This window comes from Poecilia formosa, unplaced genomic scaffold, assembly GCF_000485575.1.
Source record: "Poecilia formosa unplaced genomic scaffold, Poecilia_formosa-5.1.2 Scaffold314, whole genome shotgun sequence".
Lineage (NCBI taxonomy): Eukaryota > Metazoa > Chordata > Actinopteri > Cyprinodontiformes > Poeciliidae > Poecilia > Poecilia formosa.
The window spans coordinates 287,258-315,217 of NW_006800253.1; the positions used below are offsets into that span (position 1 = coordinate 287,258).

At 41.8% G+C, this 27,960-nt stretch overlaps 1 protein-coding gene across 1 annotated transcript; it reads left to right on the top strand.

Moving 5' to 3' along the window:
• The first annotated feature begins 1,002 nt into the window (after nt 1-1,002).
• Nucleotides 1,003-27,850, top strand: lamb1a (laminin, beta 1a). Its single transcript, XM_007573031.2, has 33 exons — nt 1,003-1,763; nt 2,987-3,201; nt 4,402-4,543; nt 5,894-5,967; nt 6,364-6,552; nt 6,683-6,746; nt 6,831-7,033; nt 7,145-7,265; nt 8,010-8,198; nt 8,787-8,963; nt 10,742-10,854; nt 11,018-11,097; nt 12,311-12,446; nt 12,763-12,921; nt 13,035-13,162; nt 13,385-13,505; nt 13,695-13,887; nt 14,855-14,998; nt 16,211-16,442; nt 16,528-16,691; nt 19,465-19,689; nt 20,085-20,302; nt 20,557-20,653; nt 22,626-22,995; nt 23,069-23,253; nt 23,654-23,895; nt 24,688-24,897; nt 24,972-25,116; nt 25,261-25,468; nt 25,577-25,718; nt 25,807-25,983; nt 26,062-26,221; nt 27,201-27,850. The coding sequence occupies exons 1-33, from the start codon at nt 1,733-1,735 to the stop codon at nt 27,338-27,340; spliced, it is 5,394 nt and encodes a 1,797-aa protein (XP_007573093.1). The 5' UTR covers nt 1,003-1,732; the 3' UTR covers nt 27,341-27,850.
• Nucleotides 27,851-27,960: the final 110 nt, after the last annotated feature.

Consider the following 27,960-nt stretch of genomic DNA (forward strand, 5'->3'; position numbering starts at 1 on the left):
GTGTCAGAATGACCCATTCTCTGAATTTCGCTGACATTTTCAATATAGTTTTTAGAGTAACCCCACTACAACTCAAATCAAGGAAATGAACAACTGCTCAAACAAATCCAGATGTTTTAAAACCATCTGTGCATTTTCTATGGACAGCAAAATGGAATTGATCAGGAAACAAGAAAATACCAGACTGCTCCTTTGACACACCAATGTAAATATGCCCTGTATATGTTATTCTGCTCAATACGTGTAATCCTAGATAGAGCTGTTTCTAAATATTATAGAGTATGATGTGCATAGAGCACAAGAGAAAAACAAACTCAGGTCTGAGAACCAAGCAGCGCAGGATTGGGGAACATTGATTTAAATGATGGAAGTTGTGAAATGGGATAATTATTAAACTCACAAAGTAAGAGAGAAACCTTCATGTTTTTATTTTTAAACATTCAAAACGGATAATTCTGCATTTTCAGGGCATCTGAAACAGACTCCAAGGAGACAAGGAAACCAGATGTAAGCACAGAAGTTAACACAGATCATTATCCCCACTATGTAGTTAAAATCCGATTGAAAGTAAACAAATCAACGATGCAAAGATTAAAAAAAAAGGACTGAAAATATGCAAAGTTATTAAGGTTTTAAAAGATTTCATGATTCTTTAAATCAGTTCCACAGCAGCCAATCAGCACTCAGCCTTTGTTTATAATATAACAGGAAGTTTACAGTAAACACCTGAAGGAGAGACGAAGGGAGAAAGAACCCCCAGCAGAACAACTCAGTGTGACTGCAGTGCTTTGTCACTGAGCATGTGGCAGCCTGCTGACATCACACACATACAAGCACTTTATATTTTTAACCAAGTTAAGACTTTATATGACTTTTTTAGTAACTCCCAATTGCACCAAGCACTTAGCAGGTCAGTATAGCCAGAATACACTCATAACTCTAACCCTCAACTTGCGCCCTGAAGCTACCTGTGGTTCTGCTGAATCGGGACTGGGTTTGGGTCCCATATGGCCTTACCAGACATCAGAAAATGGGTGAGAGCACCAGAAGAGATCCTAAGCAGGTAACATAAAGCCCACACACACTCACACACACATACAACGTCCTTGTTGTTGCAGGTGAGCTTCATCAAAGGGGGAAGGAAGGGGCTCAGGAATGTCTTTGTCTCTGGTCCTCCAGAGGGGTGTGTGTTTTTTCTAGCGGGGGTTAAGAGTCAAACTTTGTTTTAGACAGGGAAATCAATATATCAGCATTAATCAGTAACAAATGATCAGCAGTGAAAATATCAAGGTGATCTAGGCTCTTCAGGCTGAACATTTTCAGCATGAAACTGATCCGGGAATCTGTGAACGTTCTCATTTTGAACTCTTCATTTATTTTCTTTGACAAAAATGTTCTGCCGACTTCAGATCAGCTGCCGTTTTGATGGCTCCAGAGCTCAGTCCGGATTTTTTTCTTTATTCCTCTTCAAGTTTTACCTTTTAAATCTGAGTGCTGTTCTGGTTCTGGACGGCTTTACGTTCGTTCTACCAATTCTGTTCGAGTGGTTTTAATCTGGGCCGGCCGGAAGTGGGGGTGGGTGGCTCTCGGGAGGCGGAGCTCCGCGGAGGCTGCCGGGGGTCTGGTAGTGGGGTTCTGGGAGCCCCACAGGATCCTCAGAAGGTCTGCTGGGGTCTCACAAGTCCTGGTCCCGGTGTCTGGAGGTTTTCATCGGCGGTTCTGGTTGTGGATCATGTTGCATCTGCGGCTCGCGGTGCTGCTCGGTGAGTAAATGTGACTCGGTTCTGCAGAGGTTTTTTCCCAGACAAGCCCTAGAACTCAGTGCCGGTGATCTGACCTGAGATCAGCTGCAGCTTGGAAACTTCAATTTTCTTCAACTTTCAGTTTCAAACATATTAAAAACTCCATGGGAAAAAAAAAACAAAGAGTTTTCTGGAACGGGCTCGGACTGGTTCCGAACCGGAACAAGGTGAATCCTGACACAGCTGTTTTCAATCAGGGACAAAGAAAAAAATTAAGTGGCTTTAAAATGAAACTTCAGAGAGCGTGGACACAAATCTTTAGAGAGTGCTGAAAAACGCTGAAGAAACTTTTTCCTCTGTCGGCTGAGTTTAGATCAATTAATCTGCTCAGGTTGAAACACTGGTCTGAGATTAGAAGAGCAAAAAATTATTAAATGTTTAAATCAGCTCAGCTCCCAACAAACTTCAGCTTTTTAAGTGGAGTTATTTTCACAGCTTTTATGCACAAATATGCATAATTTTTAATTACCCTACTCAGTTCTTTGTATGTTTTATTATTTTAACATTATGCATATTTTTTCTTGTATTATTCTTCTTTTTCTTTTCATCAACTTATTTTATCATCATTTTTGTATTGCACTTTGGTGCAGTTTTAACCCTGTTTTAAAGTGCTATATGAATAAATTTGACATTGACATTAAATTGACTATTAATGTATATGTTTATACATGCTGCTGACTGAATTTTCCCCACTGTGGAACAAACAACTATATTTCTACTCTAAATCTGACCTGGGGTCAGTCTAATGGAGGAAAACCAGGGTGTGAATAGAGAGATCCGTCTGGTTGAAAAGAGATTATACATAAATCTGATCTCAGAAAATTTTGATGGAGCAAACTTAAATTTTATTCAGCTCTTGTCTCTGCTTGGTCTTTTAAATATTCAACTCAACAATTTAGAGAAATTCATAAATACTGTAAGTCTGACCTGAGATCAGTCTGATGGAGCAGAACCTTATGATGCTGTCTGAAACTCAGACGCGTCTCGCCTCTTCTCCAGTAATTTTAGGTGTTAGATTTCTATTGACTAATTTAAACTCAGAGCATGTTAGAAGGTCAGTGGATGTAATTGTGGTAGCCAGCTGCATCCACCTTCATCCTGCTGAGTAGTGTCCGCTCCTCGTCTTCAGACGCTCATCTGCTTGAAAGAGCCTGTCTGAATGTAATTGTGGCTCGTTCTCTCAGCTCTGCAGGTCCTCACCTGCGCTCAGGAGGGCGGAGACTCACTGGGCGGGGCCCCAGATGACCTCAGCCTCCCAGAGTTTAGCGATGTTTGCACTGAAGGCAGCTGCTACCCAGCGACAGGGGATCTTCTGATTGGCCGAGCTCACCAGCTGCTGTCCACCTCTACCTGCGGACTGAAGCGTCCAGAACCGTTCTGCATCGTCAGCCACTTGCAGGTAAAAGACAAGTTTGATACTTAATTTGCCCAAATGGAGTTGTTCCTTCAAGGTCGATGAGTTTAGGTGCCGCTCTGTTGATCTGATGTTCCAACATCAGGACCAGTACAGTAACACCAGTATCCTTTGTCACACCATCCGGCCTCATTCAGCCTCGCACTATGACGAAATCTGCTCTGCGTCGTGACCTTCAGTCTTGTTGCCCTTTGTCATAGTGGAGCAAAACTTGACTTTCACAAAGATGGACATGTGTGTGGACAGAAATAACGAGTATAAACCAGGTGTTAGGCCAGCCTAAAAATGAACATTTATGGTCCAGGTTAAAGTTTTAACTAAGCTACTAAGGATTTCTATAAGCTTCTTAGTTTGAAAATGAATGAATGAGCTTCTTTGAAAGTTTTGAGGCTCTAAAGTCGGTAAAGGAGCCTCTCTCACCAGCCCGTTTGAGTCTCTTGGGAAACAACCTTCGGTTTCTGACCTCCTGCAGACTTCCCGCCTGTCCCTGGGATGGACGCTCTGTGTGTTTGGTTAAACTGTGTGTGTCTGTGTTGCAGTCTGTGGTGTTTCCTGTGTAAAACGATCTCCCTATAAGGAGGCCGAGAGTCTGGCTGCGGGCAGATGTTTATCCAGATGTTTCAACAAACAGAACAGCGAAAAGGTCCAACACTCTCCATCCAATCTGATATGAAACCAAACCTTTCTGGGACTTTTTTTGTTTGTCAGCATAAAGTCTTCATACTAACCCTGTTGTTGGTTTCGGGTCTGATTGCGTAAACTGTTTGAACCTGATATGTTAGTTTTGAGTTTTAGATTCTCAGTTGGTGTCAGAAGGTTCAAAGGACAAAGAAAATATAAGCAGCAGCTGTGGCTTAGGATGTGTTTGAGGTCTTTTTCTGCGTTTTTGAGCAAAGCACTGAACCCCGTGTTGCCTCTGATGCACTTTTCAGAATGTTTGTGATGGAAAAGCTCTTTGAGCGAAGACGATAAACCTCAGATCAGGAAAGTCTTATTCCAACAATTGAGGTAAAACAGTGGCTCATGTAGAAACCTCCCAGCTTGAAGGTGTTGCTGAAGGTTTAGTTTGTTCTCAGGAATCTTTGCTTGAAGAGTTTTATCTCCACTGACCACCAGCAGAGAGGAATCCGAGGAATTTAACTCCCTGTTAACTCTTTGCCCTCCCCCTCTGTTTTTTTTAACCAGGAGGAGAAGAAGTGCTTTGTGTGTGACTCAGCAGCACCATATGACGATGAGCTGGCCAATCACAATCACAGCCACCGAATTGAAAATGTCGTCACCACATTTGGCCCCAACAGGCTGAAGACCTGGTGGCAGTCCGAGAACGGTAACGATTCATTTGTGTTGTTCTGCCATTCAAACAGAAGATATGAACGTCTGAACCGGGTTTCAACCTCACAGGTGGAGGTCAAGGCGTGTTTCTGCAGCTGCTCAGGATTGATGCTTTACAAATTAATCATCGCCTGTAATACCACAGTGATGCCACTAGGGACAGTCTAACAAATAGTGAATCAATCTGCTTTTGTTTCATTGTGTTTAGGTCTTTAATAGGCTTTTAATTTTCAGGACCAACCTCTGAAAAGAATCCGTTAGGAACTTAAGGGAATATTTATTGTTATTGAGCTTCACTAACAAACCATTAATTGGCAGAGTCCTTGAAAAAAATTGCCTATTTGATTCCCTCCCATTTATCAATAACACTCTCTTGAGGAGAATTTCAGTCTGGTTTCCATCCCCATCGTCGTACAGGAACAGGATCTGAAACAACATCCTCAGTGCAGCTGGTTCTAGATCATTATCTGTTCTGAATCTCGTCAACTTAACAATGTTTGAAACTTATCTCCATGGCTTTTTACATATTTAGATCAAAACCTTTTAAGTTCACATTATTATGGGCCACTAACTAACCTCTATGTTGTATCCTAGGTCTCCTTATGTTCACCATACAACTGATTTCTCTTGATAATGTTTTCTGTAATTTCAATATAACTTCTCCCTGATATATCAACCAGCTCTTCCCTCCAATCTACCCCTTTTTCTGAGTATCTTTAAATGTCCTGTGACCACTTTGCTAAGACATTTGGTAGGATTTCAGTATTGACAGTTCCACCATAAGTCCTTTTGAGTCATTCTAGACATTGCTTTTTTTCGTACACAGCTCATATAAATAACAGTCTGCTTAAATCATGTTCGTCTTTTGCTAACACCTAGCTGCTTTCCCATATTCATTCACTCCACCATCACTTCCTCATACTACAAATTTAATCTTGGTGGCATTCTCTCTCAAATATATTAACCTCAGTGGGTCCAGAATTCTGTGGCCTGTATCGCTACCAAAACTCGATCCACTATTCATGCCACTCCTGTTCTTCAAGAACTTTATTGGCCTCCTGTAGCATTCTGTATCTATAATGTTTCATCAACAACCCTTGCTTTTTTATTGCATGAAAAGCAAGAATGTTGTCACTGAAGTGTGACAACATTCTTGTTGTCACACTTCAACAAGAATGTTGAAGCCCGTTTGAGTCTCACACCAACATGATACACCATGTTGGTGTATCATGGTTACTGATACACCAACATGGTGTATCAGTAACCATGTTGGGGTTATTGACGATCACTCAACATTTGAGGTTGGTTGTTTCATACAAACTGATTTTTATTTGTGGCTCTTCAGGTCTGGAGAATGTCACCGTCCAGCTGAACCTTGAAGCCGAGTTTCACTTCACTCACCTCATTATGACCTTCAAGGTGAGCTCCTCACACACCAGAGGCTTTCTGGCAGTCTGAGTTACTGGAGATAGAAATCAGAAATTCTGAGAAACTGGGTGCTGAGCCCAACCCGGGTGCCATCCAGCAGGAGGTGGAGACAGAGTCCATCTGATTTGATGAAGCAGAGTTTAAGTGTTGATGCTGGTGTGGTAGAGCAAATGGTCAGAACCTTTGACGAACCATAAAAATGGTCCAGATCTTTATGCTTCAACCCGATTCTCTTTTATAAGTAATTAGACTTCAGCGTCTTCCTGCTGATTTCTTGAACCAACAATAAGTTGAAACATGGCCATTCCAGCATGAGCTCATCATTGAGCTTATTTAGGCAGTCAGATGAGTTTTGGACGTGTCATCTTTACCTGTTCTCTTTGTCAGACGTTTCGACCAGCTGCCATGGTCATTGAGCGATCAGCAGACTACGGAAAGACCTGGCAGGTTTACCGCTACTTTGCCTACGATTGCGAGTCGTCCTTTCCATCAGTTTCCCATGGTCCAATGAAGAAGGTTGATGATGTCATCTGTGACTCTCGTTACTCGGACATCGAGCCATCCACTGAAGGCGAGGTACTGTAGCTCCTGAAAGCATTTGGAGGCAACTGTAGGGGAATTTCAGTGTTCTTGCATGATGATCCGTTACTGTGACCTTTTGGTGCAGTTTGGTTGTTAGATTGATTGTTAATTGTTCTTCTTTTAGGTGATTTACAGAGTCCTGGACCCAGCATTTCGTATTGAAGATCCTTACAGTCCACGGATCCAGAGTGTGTCTCCTTGAATCAGACAGTTTAACCGGAGTCTCGGTTAGCAAAAGGTTATTGATCTGTGATTATTGCCTCTTTGTTCAGACTTGTTGAAGATCACCAACCTGCGGGTTAAGTTCACCAAGCTGCACACACTCGGAGACAACCTGCTGGACTCTCGGATGGAAATCAAGGAGAAGTATTACTACGCCATCTATGACATGGTGGTCAGAGGAAACTGCTTCTGTTACGGACATGCGTCTGAATGCGCCCCTGTCGAGGGAGCAGGCCAGACCATGGAGGGCATGGTGAGTCCTCTGGTTTTTGCCTCCACAGAATCTCTCAGCTCACAGTTCAATTCAGTTTCAATTCTCTTTGAGTATGTAATGATTATTAATTATCCATCTTATGTCTTTTAGGTTCATGGTCACTGTATGTGCAATCACAACACTAAAGGACTGAACTGTGAACAGTGCGAAGACTTTTACCACGATCTGCCCTGGAGACCAGCCGAGGGGCGCAACACCAATGCCTGCAAAAGTGAGTCCTCATGGTTCCATACTGGTGCAGAATGGCCTGCATGGCTGTAAACTGGTCCAGAAGAATCCACTTTTGTGTAAGACATTTCCATTTGTCTAAACCAATACAGTCTCTGTAGCTTTAAAGTGGTCCAATAATGCCCATGTAGATCTCCAGTGATCCAAAGTAGCTTCACTGATGTGTCACTGCTGGTCCACATTGAGCCACACATTCATTCTTTATTGGGTTCTGATGATAATTAAGATGTAAGTTTATGATTCTGCCAGTGGTCAGAATCACATCATCTCTTTACTGTCTTAATAAAATCGAAATGGCTAATAATCGGATAAATCTAATCTGAAACAGCTTCTATGGCACATGTGTCAAACCCAAGGCCCGGGGGCCAATTCTGGCCCGCCGTACTTTTTTATGTGGCCCTCTAGACTTTGAATTACATCAGTAAGTCCCTCCAGTTTTTCACAAGTCCTCAAAATCAACAGATTGCCACATGTTACTGCATTTTTTCTAAGTATTTCTGAATTAGCACCACAAAAGCTGTTATTTTGATTACAAAAAGCTCAAAAAGCAATCACAAAGTCCTGGAGGGACTGCTACTTACTAACACTTTAGCAGCTAAATGGGTTTTATAAATACACTCTGGCCCTTTAAGAGCATTCAGATTTTTTATATGGCCCAAAATGAAACTGAGTTTGACATCAGATTGGTGATGAAAGCTCCTTCCTGTTCTTCTTCTTTGCTCTTCAGAGTGTAATTGTAACCAGCACTCGGATTCGTGCCACTTCGACACGGCCGTGTTCATGGCCTCTGGAAACGTCAGCGGAGGAGTTTGCGAAGACTGTCGGCACAACACGACCGGACACAACTGTGAGCAGTGCAAACCGTTCTATTATCAACATCCGGAGAAGGACCTCAGAGACCCAAACATCTGCCAGCGTGAGTCTACCTGTTTTCATTCAAATCTAAACCCATGAAGGTTTTGAAATGACACCAGAGTCCAGCTGTTTCCTGAAGACTCTGAGTCGGTGCAGAGTTCTGACTTTAGAAAGAACCAGGATCCTCTAAGAGCCACAAATCTCAGCGGGGCTTACAGTTTCTGTGCTTTTCATTTCAAATGCTCTTTTGTCTTTATAACATGGTATTATATTCTCCGCTAAAGTCCCGAGTCCTGATCAGATTTCAGACACTCAGACGTTTTCATGAAGGGAGATGAAAGGATGAATTTAAGACCAAACATTTAGGAATGTTTTCATGTTGGAGGCCTTTGATGTGGTTTCATCCAGGCTCAGACCTGCCTCACAGATCATCTTCTCACCTTTGCTCAAACAACAGAATCACACTTTTAATCGTCCACGTCTACAACCTGACGTCCTGGTGATCACACTGAGACACATGGAAAAACATCCAGAGATTTAGTTTTTAACATTTTTCCATGTCAACAGAAGGTTTCCCCTCTTGTTGACATGAAGCTAGAGTTCTGCGCCGCTGATGTTAACTGGTTCGCTGCGATTTGTTTGTCTGCAGCCTGTAACTGCGACCCTGTGGGCTCCCTGAACGGAGGAATATGCGACGGATTGACGGATGTCCGAGTCGGTCTGATTGCCGGTCAGTGCCGGTGCAAAGTCAATGTGGAGGGGGAACGTTGCGAACACTGCAAACCGGCGTACTACGGGCTCAGCGACGAACCGGAAGGCTGTAAAGGTATGAAACACTCACATGAAGGCTGAGCGCATTGATCGTTTCTCGGAGATCCTCACAGACAGAACAGACTCACTGATAAATCATTCACATGTCATCAGGCTGGACTGACTTGAGATGCTTGATATTGAAACAGGGAACTGATTGGTGTAAACATTCTCCTTTTGGGTCCGAAGAGTAAAATCCGAGGTAACAAGCGTCAGAACAAGAGGACGTGTAATTTCCTAGAGGCTGTGGAAATCTTTCTGCATGGAGTTTGCATGTTTTCCTTGTACATGTAAGGGACTCCAGCTTCCTCCCACAGGCGAAAAACAAGTCTGCTACCTTAACTCTCCATTTTCCTCATGAATTTGTGCATGGATATTTGTTCTGTGTGTTGGCTTGGTGACCTGTGCAGGTAACCCTGCCTCTCTGCGATCCTACAAGAATTAGCAAGTTCAAACAATGGCTTTGATACCAATGGAAATTTTTGATAAAGCAACCAAAGGATCCCCAACACCCGTAAAGGCCTTCATGCAGAATAAATGAACGAGGTTATTTATCTGCAGAATAATGTCCATTTATCTTTTAGAAAGTCTTCATTACCAATGAAGTTAAAATAAAATCCTGTTGGAGGAGTTTTAGTCTAAATGTTGCCTGTGTGAAAGATGCTGTCCTAAATAGTTTTCTGATAAAAACACAAACATAGAAATAGAAATATCCTTTATTGTCCCACACTAAGGGGGGAAATAAATGAACAAGATAACATAGCATGAACTTGTGTCTGAAATTTTAATGCTTGGATGAATGTAAGTGGTTTACAGTACCAATATTTTAGATTTTTATTCCTGCCATACATGTGCAGTGATCTAAAGAGTTTTAGATCAGATCTTTATTTTCTAATGCATCTACCAAAACAATGTGGGTTCTTCTCTTTGTTTTGTTTTCCTCTGAAATATCCCACATCATGTCGCCCATATTGGGAGAACAGACACCATTCAGAAATACGCCACGCTCCAGAGAAGGTTGGAGTGTTTGCTTAAATGAGGCGCAAAGACTTCCAATGTGGCGTTCCCAAACTAACGTACATTTCTCCCCTTTGATGGATGCAGGAGTGACGCAGTGAGGAGTTTTTCTGGTCAGGAGGCGTAGCTGCAGATATCAGTCAGATCATCTATGATCTATGTGACTCGCTGAACATAAATGAATCGGTGTGAAAGCAGATCCGCTTGGGGGGGAAAAGATAGATTCTCACTTCTTCTGACTTTTACAGACGTTTCCTCACTTTGTCTCAACATACAGTAATAAACAGACAGGAGATGCAGGGGGGTTGGATCTGTAGAAGGAACCTGCCATGGGTTTATTTACACCCTAATGCACCAACACACAGAGGCATGGTTTTAATGAGTTTTGCATAGGGCTGTGGACTCTTTAAGTCAGTGATCAATTTCTCCCTGGAATATATCAGGAAACAGAGACTGAAGTGAATGAAACAAAAGAAATGGCTACATGTGCTAAGCACGGTGTTGGTCATCTCATGGTTTGTTGCTGCTTTCCATCAACAAGGACTTTCTCTGAAACATCAAAAATCGGTGATCTTAGGAATATACTTGTGAATAATTAAGGATGTTGGAGCATCGGCGAAATCTCCACAGAACAACAAAAGACTGCAGGAGAGATAATCGGGAGTCTGGGGAACAAAACATAATTCTTAAGTCCTGTATTTCAAACCTAGACAGAAGCAGGCGCTACTGGATACATTTAGGATGTAGACTGGGACTGATGAGTTGTGATGGTTGCAGCGTGTACCTGCAGTCCCCTGGGAACGGCTCCGGGAGGAAACCCGTGCGACAGCGAAACAGGAAGCTGTTTCTGCAAACGTCTGGTGATCGGGCGGGACTGCGACCAGTGTGTGGTGAGGAAAATACTCCGGTTACTCTGCACTCATCCAACAGTCGGATCGCGGTCCTCAGAGGTGGCGAACTAACGCCAGAGAGACACGATCTGAAATAAAACGGGGGAAGTTTCAGTCAGAGACACTGGAGGATGTGTAACTGGGCGTACTGCTGGGTCTGCAGGATGAACACTGGGGACTCAGTAACGACATGGACGGCTGCAGACCCTGCGACTGCGACCTGGGAGGTGCCGTCCACAACCGGTGAGTCCATTTTATTACACCCGCACCAATTATTGACTCTAGAAAATAGGAAGGGTGGAAGAGTTTTTATTTCATAAAGACAGATTTTCTGGGTGCCAACCTTCAGGTTTAACGCTGCAGCAGAAGTTCTGCTTGATCTGTAAACACCATTCATTGTATCATGTGGTTTAAGTGGATAATACTTCACATTCAGGCGAAAATTAAATATCAGTTCTTAAAGAAAGGCTCAATTTTAATCCCTGCAAAGAGAGGGTTTTATTGCTCTTAAACACCAAAATGTACCTTCTTTTACTCATTACGCAAACAATATCAGCAAAGAAGAAAAACAGTCTGCAGACACTTTGTGTCTCTTTAGCTAACACACTTTTTCTAGGCTTTCACTAAACTCTGATATCAGCCTCAGAAATCTTTGTCTCATTCCTCACTTTCAGTCCAAGTTCTCCCTGACAAACCTTACATAGACTTTCATGTTTTTCTCTTTTCATATCTCCCACGGAGGTAAAACTAGTTCATTTTCTGATTATACGGACACATCAACAACAGTAAGACTCTGCTGATCGGTGACATATTTTGCGTCTTATTAAACTTCTTGTAGCATCTTGCCTTAAGGTCAGACATTTTGGATGACCTGTGCATAGTGGCAGCTGTTTTAAATTGCGGTTTTTTTTCCGTTGGACCACTTGTTTGTTTGAGGCTTGGCCCGGCGGCTTTTCAATTAAGGGCCCTTGGGGCGGAATAAAAGAAATCATTAAAATAAACAATTGGGAGCATCAAGCTGCGTTCCTGAGGCTTAAACTGAGTAAAATTCAGGGTAACAATGTGCAAGTTTAGCCATTTTAAGAGGAAATCAATAGGAATCTCACCAGAAATCAATGCTGTTAATAAAACCTATTCAGTTTTTTACTTTGTTTTTATAACTTAAATTTCTCAGTGTTTTCAAAATTAATAGCTCATATCTTTAAGTTCAAATTTACTAAAAAACAAACAAAAAAAACCCCAAACTGCTGGGTGTTGTAGGATGTCCATACGAGTGTGACTGGTCATCATGGCTGAACTGATGAGACGGGATCACGCACCAAATGTTTGAACAGTTCAACCATCAAGAAGGAGATAAAATTGCTGAAATAAATCAGCCTCCCTGATGGAAACAAGCAGGTTTTTGTTGCGATGAATCAGTTTGCATGGTTGTGTGTGACTGACTTCCTGTCTGCAGGTGCGATCAGGTGAGCGGTCAGTGTGTCTGCAGGGATCACATGTTTGGCCGTCGCTGCGATCAGGTGGAGTCCGGGTTCTACTTTGTTGCTCTGGATCACTACACCTACGAGGCTGAAGACGCCAAGTTTGGACCTGTGAGTTTAACCTCTGACCTTTTCATGTGACGAAGGAGCTTGAATCCTACGTCACCTCTGGGAAATAAAAAAAAAAAAGGTTAAACATTTAAGAAAAAAACTTTCTAGAGTTCTAACACCTACTTTAAAGTTAATTCCTAAAAAGAAAGCAAAGCATTTGCAGCAGAAAGCAGGATGAAAAAAAAAATGCGGTAAATTCTTGTTGGTTGTTTTTGTTACAGGATCTTTAAACTGAGACATTTTAATTTCTGAAGCAATAAACATGGAATGAAAACAGAACTGTTTCTCTAACTCGTTTTCCTCTGTGTGTCTATAGGGAGTGACGATGGTGCCAAGACCCCACCCTCATGACCGCAGTCCCACCTGGACAGGCGTCGGCCTGGTCAACGTCCCTGAAGGGGCCTTCCTGGATTTCTCTGTGGACAACATCCCTCATTCCATGGAGTACGACATTCTTATCCGCTACGAGCCTCAGGTGGGACTCAACCTGTCGGTTTGATACCTCAAACCAGGAAAAGCTGGAAACCCTTGGGATGTGTCGTCAGTCAGGAAGACACCGTTTCACTTTGCTGTGGTGATCTTCTGCAGCTGCCTGACCAATGGGAGGAGGTTCTGATGATGGTAATGAGGCCTGGACCAATTACAGCTGACAGCCGCTGCGTCAACACGGTGCCAGACGACGACAACCAAATGATCTCCCTTCATCCCAGCTCGCGGTGAGTGAGTGAACAAAATGGAGCATTCAAAGGAAACCAGTCATAAAGACCAGGAGATCTTGAACTCTAGCATTCAGGGCTGGATTTGGCTAACTTTGGAAACTCCACGTAAAAAAAAAACAAGTCAAGTAAAACATCAAATTCTGGTTTATTGTTGTTCTTTTTAAAGATGGGATTAAAAGTCATGAGTGATTGAAGAGTACGCTGACTCTGCGTCCACAGGTACGTGGTTCTGCCGAGGGCGGTTTGTTTTGAATCTGGGCTGAACTACACGATCCGCCTCAGTCTGCCGCTCTACTCGGCCCTCAGCGAAGTCCACTCTCCGTACACGCTCATCGACTCGGTGAGGAAACTGTTCACCTTCTCATTTCTGACCTTTCTTCCACTCAAAGAACCCACTGAGGTCATAGTTCACCGACTGAGTCATTTACTCAGAGTTTATCAGTAGTCCATGTCGTGTTAACCGGACTGAGACTGCAGGTCTGCACGTCTTCTGGACCTCCAGCTCAGTGTTTTTCTCGCCGTCCCTCAGATCGTGTTGATGCCGCACTGTAAGAACCTGGAGATATTCACCTCCTCTGTGGGAGGGGACGCGAGTGCCTGGGAAACGTTTCAGCGTTATCGATGTCTGGAGAACAGCCAGAGTGTCATTAAAACCCCGATGACTGACATCTGCAGGAACTTCATCTTCAGCATCTCTGCCCTGTTGCACCAGGGAGCTAAAGGTACTCGGCACTCTGAGGAATGTCTCTACTTAACCCCGGAGTCCGACCTTTGACCCAGCCCAATCAGGCTGACGACAGGAATTCCCCTCAGGGTTTGACTTCAGCTCTGCTCTGATTCAGAGGGGATTATTCCAGTCACACCTCAGTAAAAACCAGGAAGGGATGCATGAAAACATTTTCAACAAGAAAGCGCTGTAAAAAATTTAATAAAATATGCAAATACAAAATCCTAACACACATTTTTGGTTTAGTTTTTAGTGCAAATATCTTGAAATACACTTGAAATAAGACAAAGCTAACCTAAAACATTACTTTTCAGTGAGATATCGGAGCTTCCTTTAAGTTGAAGATTCCTTAATATTGATGAAAAAGCTCTAGCTATAATTAAAACAATCATCCAGTGGAACAAGACAATTTTTATTATAGTATTGAAAAAATGTCTTGCTGCAATGCAAGACAGTTTAGTTTACTTCTAACTCGTACTTTTTCAGCAGTATTAAGAAGTTATTGACTTAAAACAAGCTCCTACATTGCGCTGAACAGCTAATCTTAAGTTAGTTTTGTCTTATTTCAAGTGCACTAAGACATTTGCACTAGAAACTAAAGAAAGATTTTTTTTGTTTTGCAGTGAAGAAAAACTTCAGAAAGACTTTTATTGTTCAAAACATCAAGATGTGACTGATCCCATTAACAATGATTCTCCTTTCCTCCCTCTTTACATGCATCTGATTTCATCACCTCTTGTTCTCCCGCTGCCTCCCTCACAGCTGCTTTAACAGTGACCTGTTGTCTTTGCTGATCCCTAAATGCCTCTCATCAGCACTCAGCCTCCAGCTTCTCTTCCTCAGCAAGACTCGACTCGTTTCCTCTTTGAATTCCCCTGAGCTTGTAAATTCTTCACGTCTCTCCCGGGATGTGCAGACTTATTGTTTTGAGTTGTCCCTTGTGTCGGGCTCCCGTTCTCCAGAATGCCAGTGTGACCCCCAGGGCTCCCTCAGCACAGTGTGTGACCCCAGCGGGGGCCAGTGTCAGTGTCGACCCAACGTGGCGGGCAGGAACTGCGACAGATGCGCTCCGGCCACGTTTCAGTTTGGACCGAGCGGCTGCAAAGGTCAGACAGCTTTTCTTGAACAAACAACCTGTCGGATACGGATCAATGATGCGATAATCAATAAGTGCAGTAAAAGGTGCAGCATCTGATTGTTTCACACTTCTGCACTGCTAAAGCAGAAATGTTACCAATTATTTTTGGTCTAGTTTCTACTGCAAATATCTTAGCTTAGTCTTAATTCAAGTGTACTAACTTGCAAGTAACTTTTTAGTAAGATATACGAGTTTGTTTCAATTCAATAATCTGTGATATTGATGAAGAAGTGCGATTTGTACTGGCAGATTAATTCACTTTTTATATAGGAAAGATGTCTTGCTATAAGTGAAATAATCTTCCAGTGAAACTAGTAGTTTTTTTAATAAATATTAAGGAATTATTGACTTAAACAAGCTCCTCTTGAAAAGTTACTTGCAAGTTATTTTTGTCTTAATTCAAGTGTACTGCCATATTGGTACACTAATATGTTAGTACAACATGTACTAACCTACACAATACTTTTCAGTGAGATGTAGGAGTTTGCTGTAAGTTGATGATTCCTATTGCTGAAAATGGGAAGTAATTGCAAGTAACTTTTTAGTGAGAGATAAATATGTTAGTGACACATGTATTGCTAACATACACTAGACCAAAAATAATGCTAGACCAATTATTTTTGGTCTAGTTTCTACTGCAAATATCTTAGCTTAGTCTTAATTCAAGTGTACTAACTTGCAAGTAACTTTTTACTAAGATATAGGAGTTTGTTTCAATTCAATAATCCGTGATATTGATGAAGAAGTGCTATTTGTACTGGCAGATTAATTCACTTTTTATGTAGGAAAGATGTCTTGCTATAAGTGAAATAATCTTCCAGTGAAACTAGTAGTTTTTTTTAAAATAAATATTAAGGAATTATTGACTTAAACAAGCTCCTATATATTGCTTGAAAAGTTACTTGCAAATTATTTTTGTCTTAATTCAAGTGTACTACCATATTGGTACACTAATATGTTAGTACAACATGTACATGTATGTTTGTACATATGTACTAACCTACACAATACTTTTCAGTGAAATGTAGGAGTTTGCTGTAAGTTGATGATTCCTAGACCAAAACTAATGCTAGAACAATTATTTTTGGTGTAGCAGTGGAATCTAGACCAAAACTAAATGGTGATATTTTGTGTTTGTGCAGTGTGGCTGGAGTCCCTGATGTTGTTCTGTGTTTTGCAGAGTGTGCCTGCGACCCTCAGGGGTCCCAGAGTCCGATCTGCGATCAGCTGAGCGGTCAGTGCGTCTGTGTCGCCGGTGCCTACGGTCGGCAGTGCGACCGCTGCCTGCCGGGTCACTGGGGCTTCCCGACCTGCCGACCCTGCTCCTGCAACGGACACACGGAGAGCTGCGACGCCGCCACCGGCCGCTGCACCGCCTGCAGGGATCACACCACCGGACACAGCTGCGACAGGTGCGCCCAGGTGACCCGCAGGGACAGGATCTGGTCTCGGATCGGTTCCGTCTGAACCTCACAGGTTCTTTTCCCACCCGCTCAGGTGTCTGGATGGTTACTACGGCGACCCGGTACTGGGCTCAGGTGACCACTGTCGCCCGTGTTTGTGTCCCGACGGCCCAAACAGTTTGCGGCAGTTCGCGGGAAGTTGTTACCGTAGCGACACCTCGGAGCAGGTTGTGTGTGTTTGCAGCCCAGGATTCAAAGGTGGGAACTTTATTCACTCTGACAAAGCAAACAAACAGAACTTAAAACTTTCTCCAAGTTTGTCCAAATGTGTCAGGAAAATCCAAACTGAATATTTTTACATCAGCGTCATCTATGATCTTCTAAACCGGGAAATATTGTGTGAAAACTAAATTCTTTCTGTACATTTTAAAGAAACACATTTGAAATTGATATGTAGTGATGACTACAATCATCACTACATAAACTAAATAATTCACGAATTCTCTGAATTTTAATCCCTTAAATGCCAGCTCTAGGAATAAGACTAGAAAAAGGCTTTTAAATTTTTTTGTTTGCTTTATTTTTGAAGGGGGTCTTAGTAAATTAGTTTGCAACATTGACCTGAGCTCATTTTTATATATATTAAAAAAGCATCACCTGTTTCCCTTGAAAACAAAACCACTCTTAAGATTCCCAGAGAAATAGAGATACATTTTTCCAATCTTTTTCTTTTTCTTGAATACCATTTCCCATCTTGTACAAATTTGAATTTGGGAGTTTAAAAAATTTGCTCCAACATTGATACTGATTATTAACTTAATAATGTATTTGCTCACTTTTGTAGAAATATTGTGATTATTTTTTGTGCAAAGTTGTATAAAAGTTATCTTAAAATGGATTTTTCCATCTCTAGTGTTCATGCAAATGAAACACGTTTAATTAAAAAAAAAAACCCAATACATTAAATTTTGATATCATGTCAACACAAAGTAGGGCAAGACAATTAAACCAAAACAGAAGCTAAATTGTAATAGTAGTGTATTTTAAAACATGACCAATGTAAGTTTAGTTTAAAGAGTATTTAACTTAATAGAAGGAAATAAATTATTATGGTTTCTGCTGGGAGAAAATACTCCTTTATGTTCTGTAGCTTCATGAAGATCTTCTGTTCCTGCAGCTTTAGGGTCCAGAGGAGTTCTTCTGAAGGTGGACAGTCAAAACCCGAGATCGTTAGACAACAAAACAATATATTAATTTTATTATAGTTTTGACAAAACAAAACAAAAAAAGTTTCTAGCAGTTGGTTCAGAACAGAAGTCATAAATCCAAAGCCCGGTTATTATCAGACAAATCTGTTCAGCAGCAGAAACGTTTCAGCTGTAGCTGAGGAGGAAAAGCAGATCCACTTCAGAATAAAGACCAGCACTCAGTCCCAGAACCTGCCACAGTCACCAGGAGGACCAGGGAACCAAAACTCACCAGTTCTTCCTACCAGAACTCTGGTTTTCTGGCTGCAGCTTGAAAGCATCGCAGTGCGTTTGTGAGAGCCCTGTGTTTATTTGTGGCCTCGGTCGGTTCATCACACACCACAAACATTCACTGACATCCAGGAGATTCATAAACATCCTCCCAGTCTGACCAGCGACTGCTTCCAGACCGGGCGGGAAGTCATGTGACCACTGGGCGGGTTGTTCAGGATGAAATCCAAAGTCTGTATGCAGAACCTCCGATTGGTCACAAGAACTTTAAAACGTGTGTTTCTATGTCAGCGTTGCTCCTCTCCTCTGTTTTCTATGTGCATTTCATGCATGACTTTCTAGCAGGTCCGTCAATACTTGTGTTATAGAGGAGGGAGCAGCTCTGAGCTCCAGATGTTCCTCTGAGGGTTGTTTTATGATCCTGACTTATGGTCTCTGCAGACGTGAGAAGCTTTTAATTTGAGGAGAAGCTGCTCTGTTATTCAGTCCGATGGAAACTCTGAGAGCGGGGGATGTGTTGAGACGTCAGGTCTGTTATTAAAGCAGGAAATAAGATGTTCAGGGTAAAATCAGCTGCTGACAGAGGCGTGAGTCACCAACTTTCTTTGTTTCCATCTGACAGCAGAAACACAGGCTGAGAGGGGATTAAATGTCTGAATGTCTGACCTAATCTCATCGCTTCTGGCAGGTTGCTTTGATGAAGGACTTTCCTGCAAAGTGGACCAGAGTAATATTGATCACAGCTTTACCAACAAATACAACTGAAACCAGATGTTTACATACCCCGTATGAATTGATGGATACATTTAAATCAGATTAAACCTTACCTGTTTTAGTTCAGTTCAAACTAAATATTTCTATTTGCTAAATTCAAAAACAATCAGATAATTTTTTTTGAGAATTTAGTTTTTTTTATGGTTTATTTAAATTAATTTCCTTGGTCATTTCTACCTCCGTGTAAAATCTTGACACATGAAATAAAAACTAAAACAGTTGCACAAGGAAGCAGATGTTTGTCAATGGGTGTTTCTCCATTTAACACAAATCTCGAATCCATGACATCATCTGCACTTCCATAAACTAAGCAAAGTTATTCAACTGAATATAACATTAAGTTCAGAAGGTGATGATATATTTTGAGAAGCTTGTGAAAGAATCCCCACTCAATTTGATCATCCTGAGTCGCCTAAAATAGAAGTTGACTGGAGATAAATGACTATCTGTGTCTTTTTGTACAGTGACTTGTTTACCTGTATGAAAGTAAACAAGCTTTATTTTTCCAAGAGAAAACGGCAACAGGAGGAGGAGGATTTTCTTGGATGAAGTGTGTCCAAAGTTCAGGCTGGGGGCCGTTTGTGGCCCTTGAAGAGATTTATTTTCCGATCTTCATAGGATTTTGTTCTCTTGGATAATGACATGATGAATCTCGGTTTTTATCTCTGTGAGAGTTCATTTTTATATTACAGTATGTTATCTTGAACCCATTTTAAAACTCTGCAGAGATCAAGGAAGCTGATGGTCGGGTTGTTAACCAAACCTCCCGTCCCCGGCAGGTGCTCGCTGTGATCAGTGCTCACCTGGTTACTATGGAAACCCGGAAGAGGCAGGTGGCCAGTGTCTCCCGTGCCAGTGCAACAGCAACATCGACATGCTGGACCCGGAGTCCTGTGACGCCAGATCCGGCGAGTGTCTGCGCTGTCTGTACCACAGCGAGGGTCCGTCCTGCCAGAACTGCAAACTGGGTTACTACGGCAACGCCTTGGTTCAGGACTGCAGGAGTGAGTGAAAGCGAAAACTTCCTACCCACCTCACAACACAGAGAAACCAGTATAACTGAGACAGAACTATTGAAAACGAATAGGTTAAAAGTCCAGTATGGACTGGTTGAACATGAAAAATATCAAATGTGTAATGTGAAGCAAAGGGTTATTGTTGCTGCTGTATTTTGTTAAATTAAAATTGCAAACAACATTCAGATAAGATTTATTATTATTATTATTATTATTATTAGGAAACCGACTCTATAGCCAGAAGTCAGAAAGCCAAGAAGTGAAATAAAATAAAAAACATAAAGTAGAAAAAAAATAAAAATAACATAAAATAAAAATAAAAAATTGAGCTGAAACGTTGTTTAGTTGCTGATAAACTGTCTATAATTCTGTTTTATGATCAGAGTGTGTCTGTAATCAGCTGGGCAGCGACGAGTCCAGCTGCCAGTCCTCCACCGACTGCCACTGCGACCGCAGCAGCGGCCAGTGTCATTGCAGACCCAACGTGATTGGTCAACGCTGTGACCGCTGTGCACCCGACACCTGGAACATGGCGAGCGGCGCCGGCTGTCAGAGCTGCGACTGCAACCCCAAGCATTCGTACGGGACGACCTGCAACGAGGTGAAGAGCTTTTCTGCTTCACTGAGGAAAATTCAGACTGAAGCTTTGTTCTCAGTTGTCAGACTTTATCTAAGCCTCAAATGTTTCCATCAACTCGTCCTGAAGGGTCGGTTTGTTAACTTCTGGTTTTCAACACGAATAACAAGAAGCCTTCTGGTGAACTTTTATCGCACTTACAGAAGGTTCTCTCAGCACAAACGGCTTCTGCTTGATGAAATGATCGAATATTAATGGAAACGGTTGATTTCCCTCAGATCAGCGGTCAGTGCTCCTGCCATCCTGGCTTTGGAGGAAGAACTTGCAACGAGTGCCGAGAGCTGTTCTGGGGAGACCCAGAAGTCCAGTGTCATGGTGAGTTTCACTGGAAATGGATCAGTCTGGCTTTTAAAAGTCTGTTTATAGAACATCTAGTTTTATACTTCCTGTGCTGCTGAATTTCTGAGTTGTTAACGCCTACAAACCAAAGAAATACACTGCTCAAAAAGCTGTACAAAGTTGAATGTGCTGACAACAAAATCACACAAAAATCATCAATGGAAATCAAATTTATTAACCAATGGAGGCCTGGATTTGGAGCCACACACAAAATTAAAGTGAAATGTTCCCTTTATTTTTTTGAGCAGTATATATCATTTTTGAGAGGAAAAAATGTATTTTTTTTCGTTGTTTTTCTTTTTTATGCAAGGTAAAAAGGAGTTTGCATGTGAGTGAAATAAGTGCAGCCATAAACAGTCCAGACTCTTAGATTATTAGACTATTTTGTCATGTCACATAGTTCAGTCGATTTAAAATTTGCAGATAATCTCTTAGGTTTCCTGTGAACGTCTAAATGACCAGAGGAGATATGAGGCAGTGGTGAAATTCTTCAGTTCTTCAATTTTTGAAGAGAAACAAATGTTGTTTTCTGTGAAATCTAGGATAAAAACGGTAAATAAGAGACATGGGTGAGTCATAAACATAGCAATAAATTCAGATCCACTGCTAAGACAGCAATGGTGTGGCATAAGAAGAACATATAGTGAATCTCCAGACTGTGGTCTGATAAACATCTGCAAAGAGTGCTGAAGATTCAAACTGCAGCCAAAAAACAGACATGATTCAGAGTTTCTCTGAAGAGGAGTGGATTAAAATGACACACAATGACACACAGACCAATTATGAAGTCTTATATGGTGGATTTTTTTCTTAATTATTGTTTATATTCTGTGTGTGCATTAAAATTAATCTAAAATCAGCAAGGGGTTAAATACTTACATCCCCAGCTTTATAAGTTCTTCAAGAGCTTTTCCCCCAAAATCCAAAACCAGGAACCCAGAGTTCAGACCCATTTTAAATTTCCCATTAAAAAAACAACAAAAAAAACCCAAACTACTTCGTGGGAATGTCTGTGCTCAAAGAACGTCGCTGCTGCAGTCGGATTACATCCAGATGTTCGACGAGCTTCAAATATTTTTGCACCATGTAAACAGGACCAGATTGATCAGAACCGCCACATTACTCAGAAATGCACAAATAAGTCACTCTTTCACACCAAAGAGTCGATGCTGAAAGTGAAGAAGCTTGTTCTTCAGGACGCAAGGATGAAAAAGAAGAATTACAAGCATGAAGATAGCTGCAGCAGGAAGACACAAGTGTCGCAGGGACATATTATTAAAACTGCTCCTAAAATTTGGACTTTGTGAGAGTCAGCGGTACTTTTTGGGTCTTTAGTTTCCGACTGTAGTTTGGAGCAGAAAAGTCCCGGTTTGTTGCTGTTAGTTTCTACATCTGAAAGCAGCTGTTTCTTAATTTGAACCAGATACAGAAAAACCAATCACTGGGTTGGACGATTGAAGTTTTAAGAAGAAACATGGCAGAGTTGTAATTTAATAATTAGGGTGTGGTCACACAGTGCTGTGGGATGGCGTCCCAGTGGTGTGGAATGCAGATAATCTCTTAGGTTAGATAACCTAAGAGATTATCTTAGGTTAGATAACCTAAGATTATGACGTTTTTCCCGTTGGTCACTCCGGGAAAAACGGTACATCCAAACTCAAACTACTGTGGCTCTTTTTCAGACCCGTTTGTTTTGTTTCATTAAAATGTTACTTGTTTAATTTATTGCTGATATTAAAAATAGAAAAATGCACAAAGTTTTTCCATTCTTAATTGACTCTTGCGTATATCCACGTTGGGGAACCAGAGGTCCGTACTTCCGGTGTTGCTCAAGTCCTCATGTTACCAGGTTTTTCTTCTTCTTTTAACTTTGAAGTGGGTGAAGTTGTGTGAGAAACTTGTGGATTTCAGCTTCTCAGAATAAAGTCATGGCCGTTTGTCTCCTCAGCGTGTGACTGCGACCCTCGCGGCACCTCGGAGTCGCAGTGCAACAAAGTGAGCGGCCATTGCGTTTGTGTGGAGGGCGTGGCCGGGCCTCGCTGCGACGTCTGCGCCCGTGGCTTCCACGGGACCTTCCCAGACTGCCATCGGTGCCACCAGTGTTTCTCAGAGTGGGACAGCGTCATCGGTCAGCTGACCAATCAGACACACCGACTGGTCAACAAAGTCAGCTCCATTAAAGCCAGTGGAATCAGCGGACCGTACAGGAAGCCTATAGAGAGCATGGAGAGAAGTGCTGCAGACATCCAGAGCATCTTAGACCAAGATCCGGCCTCGCAGCCTCTGACCGAGGTCCAAAACCTGCTGCAACAGGCCAGGTAGGTCAGATGGGACCCGACGTGAAAATGTCCCAGCTGGATGTGAACTCTGATGTCTCCGTTTGTGTCTCAGCGACCTGATGGCAGCTTTGAGCCAGACCATGAACAACACCGAGGAGACTCTGGATCTGGTGGCTGAGCAGGACTCTGGCATTAAAACCCAGCTGGACTCTGTGACGTCGGATGCTCAGAAACTGGAGCGAACGGTCCAGGAGCTGCTGGACCAAGTGGAGTTCATCAAGAACTCCGACATCAGAGGTGAAGACTCGCAGCTCAAAGCTTGTGGAGAGCCGCTGAACACAATCTTTTCAAAATTAAAGCACTAAAACTTATGAGAAATGGACGGTAATCTGTTTGTCGATCAGAACTGGGTAAATTAAATAACTTTAAATGCTGTCACTCCCTGATTAAAAGGTTTTTGCAACATTAAATGATATTTAGACTGGATCAGATCCATGTGCTTTGTCTCCCCCTGCAGGTCAATCACTGAACTGATTACATTTGAGAAAATTGGTTCTGTGAGGGAATGGCATTTCAGACCAAATTTTTTCCTTTTGATCATCATAATTTGTACCAAAAACGCCTTAGTTATTTTGTTATAAGCATGGAGATGATGATCCTCTCCGATCTACACAATATAAAGTCTTTCTGTTACCAGGGGCAACAGACAGCGTCACCAAGTACTTCCTGCAATCTCAAGCGGCCGAGGCGCGAGCAAATGCCTCAACCATCAACACCGGCAGCCCAGTTGAATCTTCTGCTGCCCTACGGCAACTCACAGAAGACAAAATGAACCAAACCAGGGAGGAGTTTCTGGAGAGACAGTCTGAGCATGCTCAGAAGCTGGACAACCTGGCAGGAGAGATGGAGACTTTGGACCTATCAGTGATCAGCTATAAGGTAAATCTTCTGCAGATTATACAGTCTGATTTATGTGTTACAAATAAAAGCAGTGTTTTTTTTTAAGTAAGATATTATATCTATTTATATCTTAACAAATGCATTGGAAAAACAGTTCTATTTTATTTTACAGGAAAAACATAAGGAAAGATAAATCAAATGTTTTACAGAAAGTGTGAAAAAAATAATATGAAGCTGTTTAAAACAAATGAATGTCTTGCAAACTCAACATTCACAGTTTAAACTGAAAATTGGTTGAATATTTACCTCTAATGTGAACCACTGAGCTGATTTTATTGGCGGTTTAAATCCTGGTTCCAATATGTTGCATGGAATCCATCTAACTCCTGGTAGTCCAGGACTATGGTGCTCCACAGATCTTCTGCATTAGTTTTATTTTGTTGTAGGAACAAAATGTGTCAAATCCCCTCCCACCTTCAGTTTTCTATTGGTTTAAGACCCGTGGATTGTACTGGTTGCACCATAGCCAACCAGTACAATCTTGAACTGCATCTTCAACCAAGATGCTGCTTTTCTATTGGAGGTCTTAGGGCTCTCGTTTTCATGAAACGCCCATTGCAAGGATATTTCCTTTCCAAGCATAAAGCAACATGATCTCTTAACATATTTTTGATTCCTTCAGATGACCCATGATCTTGGTAGGGTCAACTCCATAGTATGTAAATGAAACCTTACAATCCTGCTGCTCATTTCTGTATTTTATTCAGAAAGTTCTTGTCTTTCACCAGATTTAGCATTTTATTGATTGTTTCTATGTCCTGCGTTTTGCAGACCTGTGGCAGTCCATCATCTGGCCAAGACTCCTGCTGGTCTTCGCCCTGCGGAGGTCTGGGCTGTGTAGATCCTGAAGGTCAGCCCAAGTGTGGAGGAGAAGGATGTGACGGTGCAGTGACGGCAGCCAACAGCATCCTGATGAAGACTCAAGAGGCCGAGCAGGAAATCATCAGCGCCATGGCAGAGGTGGAGCAGCTCTCCAAGATGGTAGGTCTCTGGAGTCCTGGTTTGTGGTTTGAGCTGAACCGTGAGGGCTGTCTTCAGCTGGAGTCTCTCCTCAGGTGTTGGAGGTGAAAATGCAGGCTGATGAGGCGAAGCTCAGCGCCCAGAATGTCCTGATGAAGACCAACAGAACCAAACACAAGGTGGACCAGAGCAACGAGGAGCTGCGAAGCTTGATCAAACAGATCAAAGATTTCCTCACACGTATGTTTCCCCTACTTTGAAGCAAGATCTCTATGTGTTCCTGGTGTTCAACATCATCCTTGCAACATCATTTTAGGCAGACAAGATACTTGGAGACAAAACCAAAAAGCTTCAGTCGAATATAAACTTTCATGGCCTTTTCAGAGGACGCTGCAGACCTGGAGAGCATCGAACTGGTGGCAAATGAAGTCCTGGCCATGCAGATGCCGACCACACCGGCTCAGCTGCAGAACCTAACGGACGAGATCCGACACAAGGTGGGAGAGCTGGGACACGTGGAGGCAATCTTACAGCAGAGCGCCGATGACATTCAGAGAGCAGAGACTCTGCTGGACCAGGCCCGCCAAGCCAGGTGACCCACTTTAAAGGTTTTTCAGAGAACTTAGTGAAAACACAACAGGATGTGCGGGGTATATTTGTTTCACATAGACATTAAATAGACTTTTCTGTTGTTGTTTAGTAAGCAGGCGACGGATACGAAGGACTCTGCAGAGAAAGTGAAACAAGCTCTGGAAGAAGCCCAGAGAGCTCACACAGCTGCCAGCAGCGCCATCCAGCAGGCCGCCTCCGACATCCGGACCACCACCAAGCTGCTCTCCTCCGTCAGTGGCAGCTGCCGTCAATATTCACCGCATCAAACCATGAAATCAGATCTGATTAAAAAAAAAAAAGCACTTATTGTGTTTTCAGGTAGAGACGGAGACGGCAGATGCAGAGTCAAAGCTGTACAACGCCACCCAGAGGCTGCAGAGGCTCGAGCAGGATGTGAAGCTGCTCGCCGATAAATCCGCAAACGTTACTGAGAGAACCAAGCTGGCCAATCAGGAAGCCGCAGACATCGGAAGGATCGCAGAGGAGGTCAAAAAGGTGGGCTCACCCGTCTGACGGTTTAGTCTTTTCCGTAATTCTGCCTCTGCTGTTCTGACGTCCTTGTGCATGTTGTAGGAGTTGGAGTCGGAGGTGAAGCAAAAGTATAGCACAGTGGAACAGCTGATAGATCAGAAAGCAGTGGGCGTGGCCGACGCTAAGAAGAGGGCGGAGTCGCTGCAAAACCAGGCCAAACAGCTGCTGCTACAAGCCAGCGACAAATTGCAGCTGCTGAAAGGTGATTTCACAAAAATTATATTAACATATTTCACTATACCTTGACACTGTTATACTTTATTATTAAAAGAAAATCTACTCTTTGGTTTTGTCAAAAGTGGTTCATCTGCAAAGAGAACTGGGGGGAAAAAAATCATTGATGAATAAAATGAAAGGTTTTGGTCCAACGAGTGACCCCTGGGATAGTCCACGGTTTATACAAGTCAGATCTAACATTTCATTTTTCTAATTGACTGAAAAGCATTCATGTATCAGTCCTCTAACAGCATATTTACTGAACTTTTCCAGCAAAGTACTGTCATCAATGGTATCAAAAGCTTTTTCTAAAGTCTATAAATATATTTATATAAAAAAAAAATGTTTCTTGTCTATTCCAGCAGATTTTTCTTCAAACATGTAGAGATGGAATGATTGTTGCAAAACCCAAATTGATTTCTACATAAAATATTACGTTTGTTGATAAAACTGATCTAATTAGGCAACAAATAATCCCTGTAATTTTAACAGCGGAATACGTAAAGGTCACTAATTTGAGAAAAATTATTGTATATGTATATATATATAATAAAATGAATTATTGATTTCTCTAATCTCTTGGTTGTAAAGGATTTTCTTACAAAGAAGGGATATTATTTCTTCATTTTGTATTTTGGAAAGACATATGAGATTGTCGTCAATATTTTTAATCAGTCTTTGTTTCTGAGATATTTGGTGCAAGTTCTGGACCAACATGTACAGAAAAATAATAAATTTATCTACCATTCTTTTTTTCTCTAAAATTTCAGAGCTATCTTTAACAAAATAATTTGTAAAACTTGTTCTTCCTTTATCATTACAACCTGTTACTCAATCCTTTGAGTCCTGGAATGCTGCTTATTTATTTTCCATTTATTCCATTTGTTTTCTTGGCTTATTATTTTAAGAGTTACCCAGAAAACACAACAGATGTCTGACAGAAAGGAAATGTTTTCTTGTTTCAGATCTGGAAAAGTCGTACGACGACAACCAGCAAACTCTTGAGTTGAAAGCTGAACAGCTGGTTGAGATGGAGGCAGCAGTGAAGAAGCTGCTGCAGGAAATCAGCCATAAGGTCACGCTCTACAGCACCTGCTCATTTTAGACCCATCGCATCATCATCCTGAGCCCAGTTACAAAAGCATATCCATCATTTTATTACTTCAAATCTGTTTTATTTGGCTCTGATTTGTTTTGGGGGGAGGCCAACGGCTAGAAAGTTGCTGTGCTAATCCATGTTTAAGTACAATTCCTGATTTATTCAGAACAGACCAAAGAGTTTTTCATTTTTAAAAAAAAGTTTTGTTTACTATTTTATATTTGATCTTTTAGTTAATTTTAGGATTGTTCCCAAACATATTAGCTTTAATATGAATTCCATTATAAGACAAATAAGATTTTTCTAAAGCTATTTCCTACAAATTTGAATCGACTGATTTCATTAACTTTGAATGAATCAGTGGAAGAGAGAATAACTTCTCAAAACGAGACTGTTTTAACCATGTGACTGCAACCTGTTCTGTTACAGTTGTTGTTTTACCAAATCATATCTTTAAAACCCAAAATAATTTTAATAAAATGTTTTAAATAAATAAAAAAAAGTAATTGTGATGCAGTTGTTCATTGAAGCTTTTTTACAGTGAGTTATTGGCAGACCTGATGTGTGTTTATCTGTTTGCGTAAAACAGAATTTGTTATAACACATTCACATGTTATAATTTACCT

What these genes read in the sequence shown, in the direction of transcription:
- lamb1a (XM_007573031.2), top strand. Translation starts at nt 1,733, where the DNA reads ATGTTGCATCTGCGGCTCGCGGTGCTGCTCG. An exon ending in CAACACCAATGCCTGCAAAA is followed by an intron (nt 7,266 to 8,009) that starts GTGAGTCCTCAT and finishes TTTGCTCTTCAG; the next exon opens with AGTGTAATTGTAACCAGCAC. An exon ending in TTATCCGCTACGAGCCTCAG is followed by an intron (nt 12,922 to 13,034) that starts GTGGGACTCAAC and finishes GATCTTCTGCAG; the next exon opens with CTGCCTGACCAATGGGAGGA.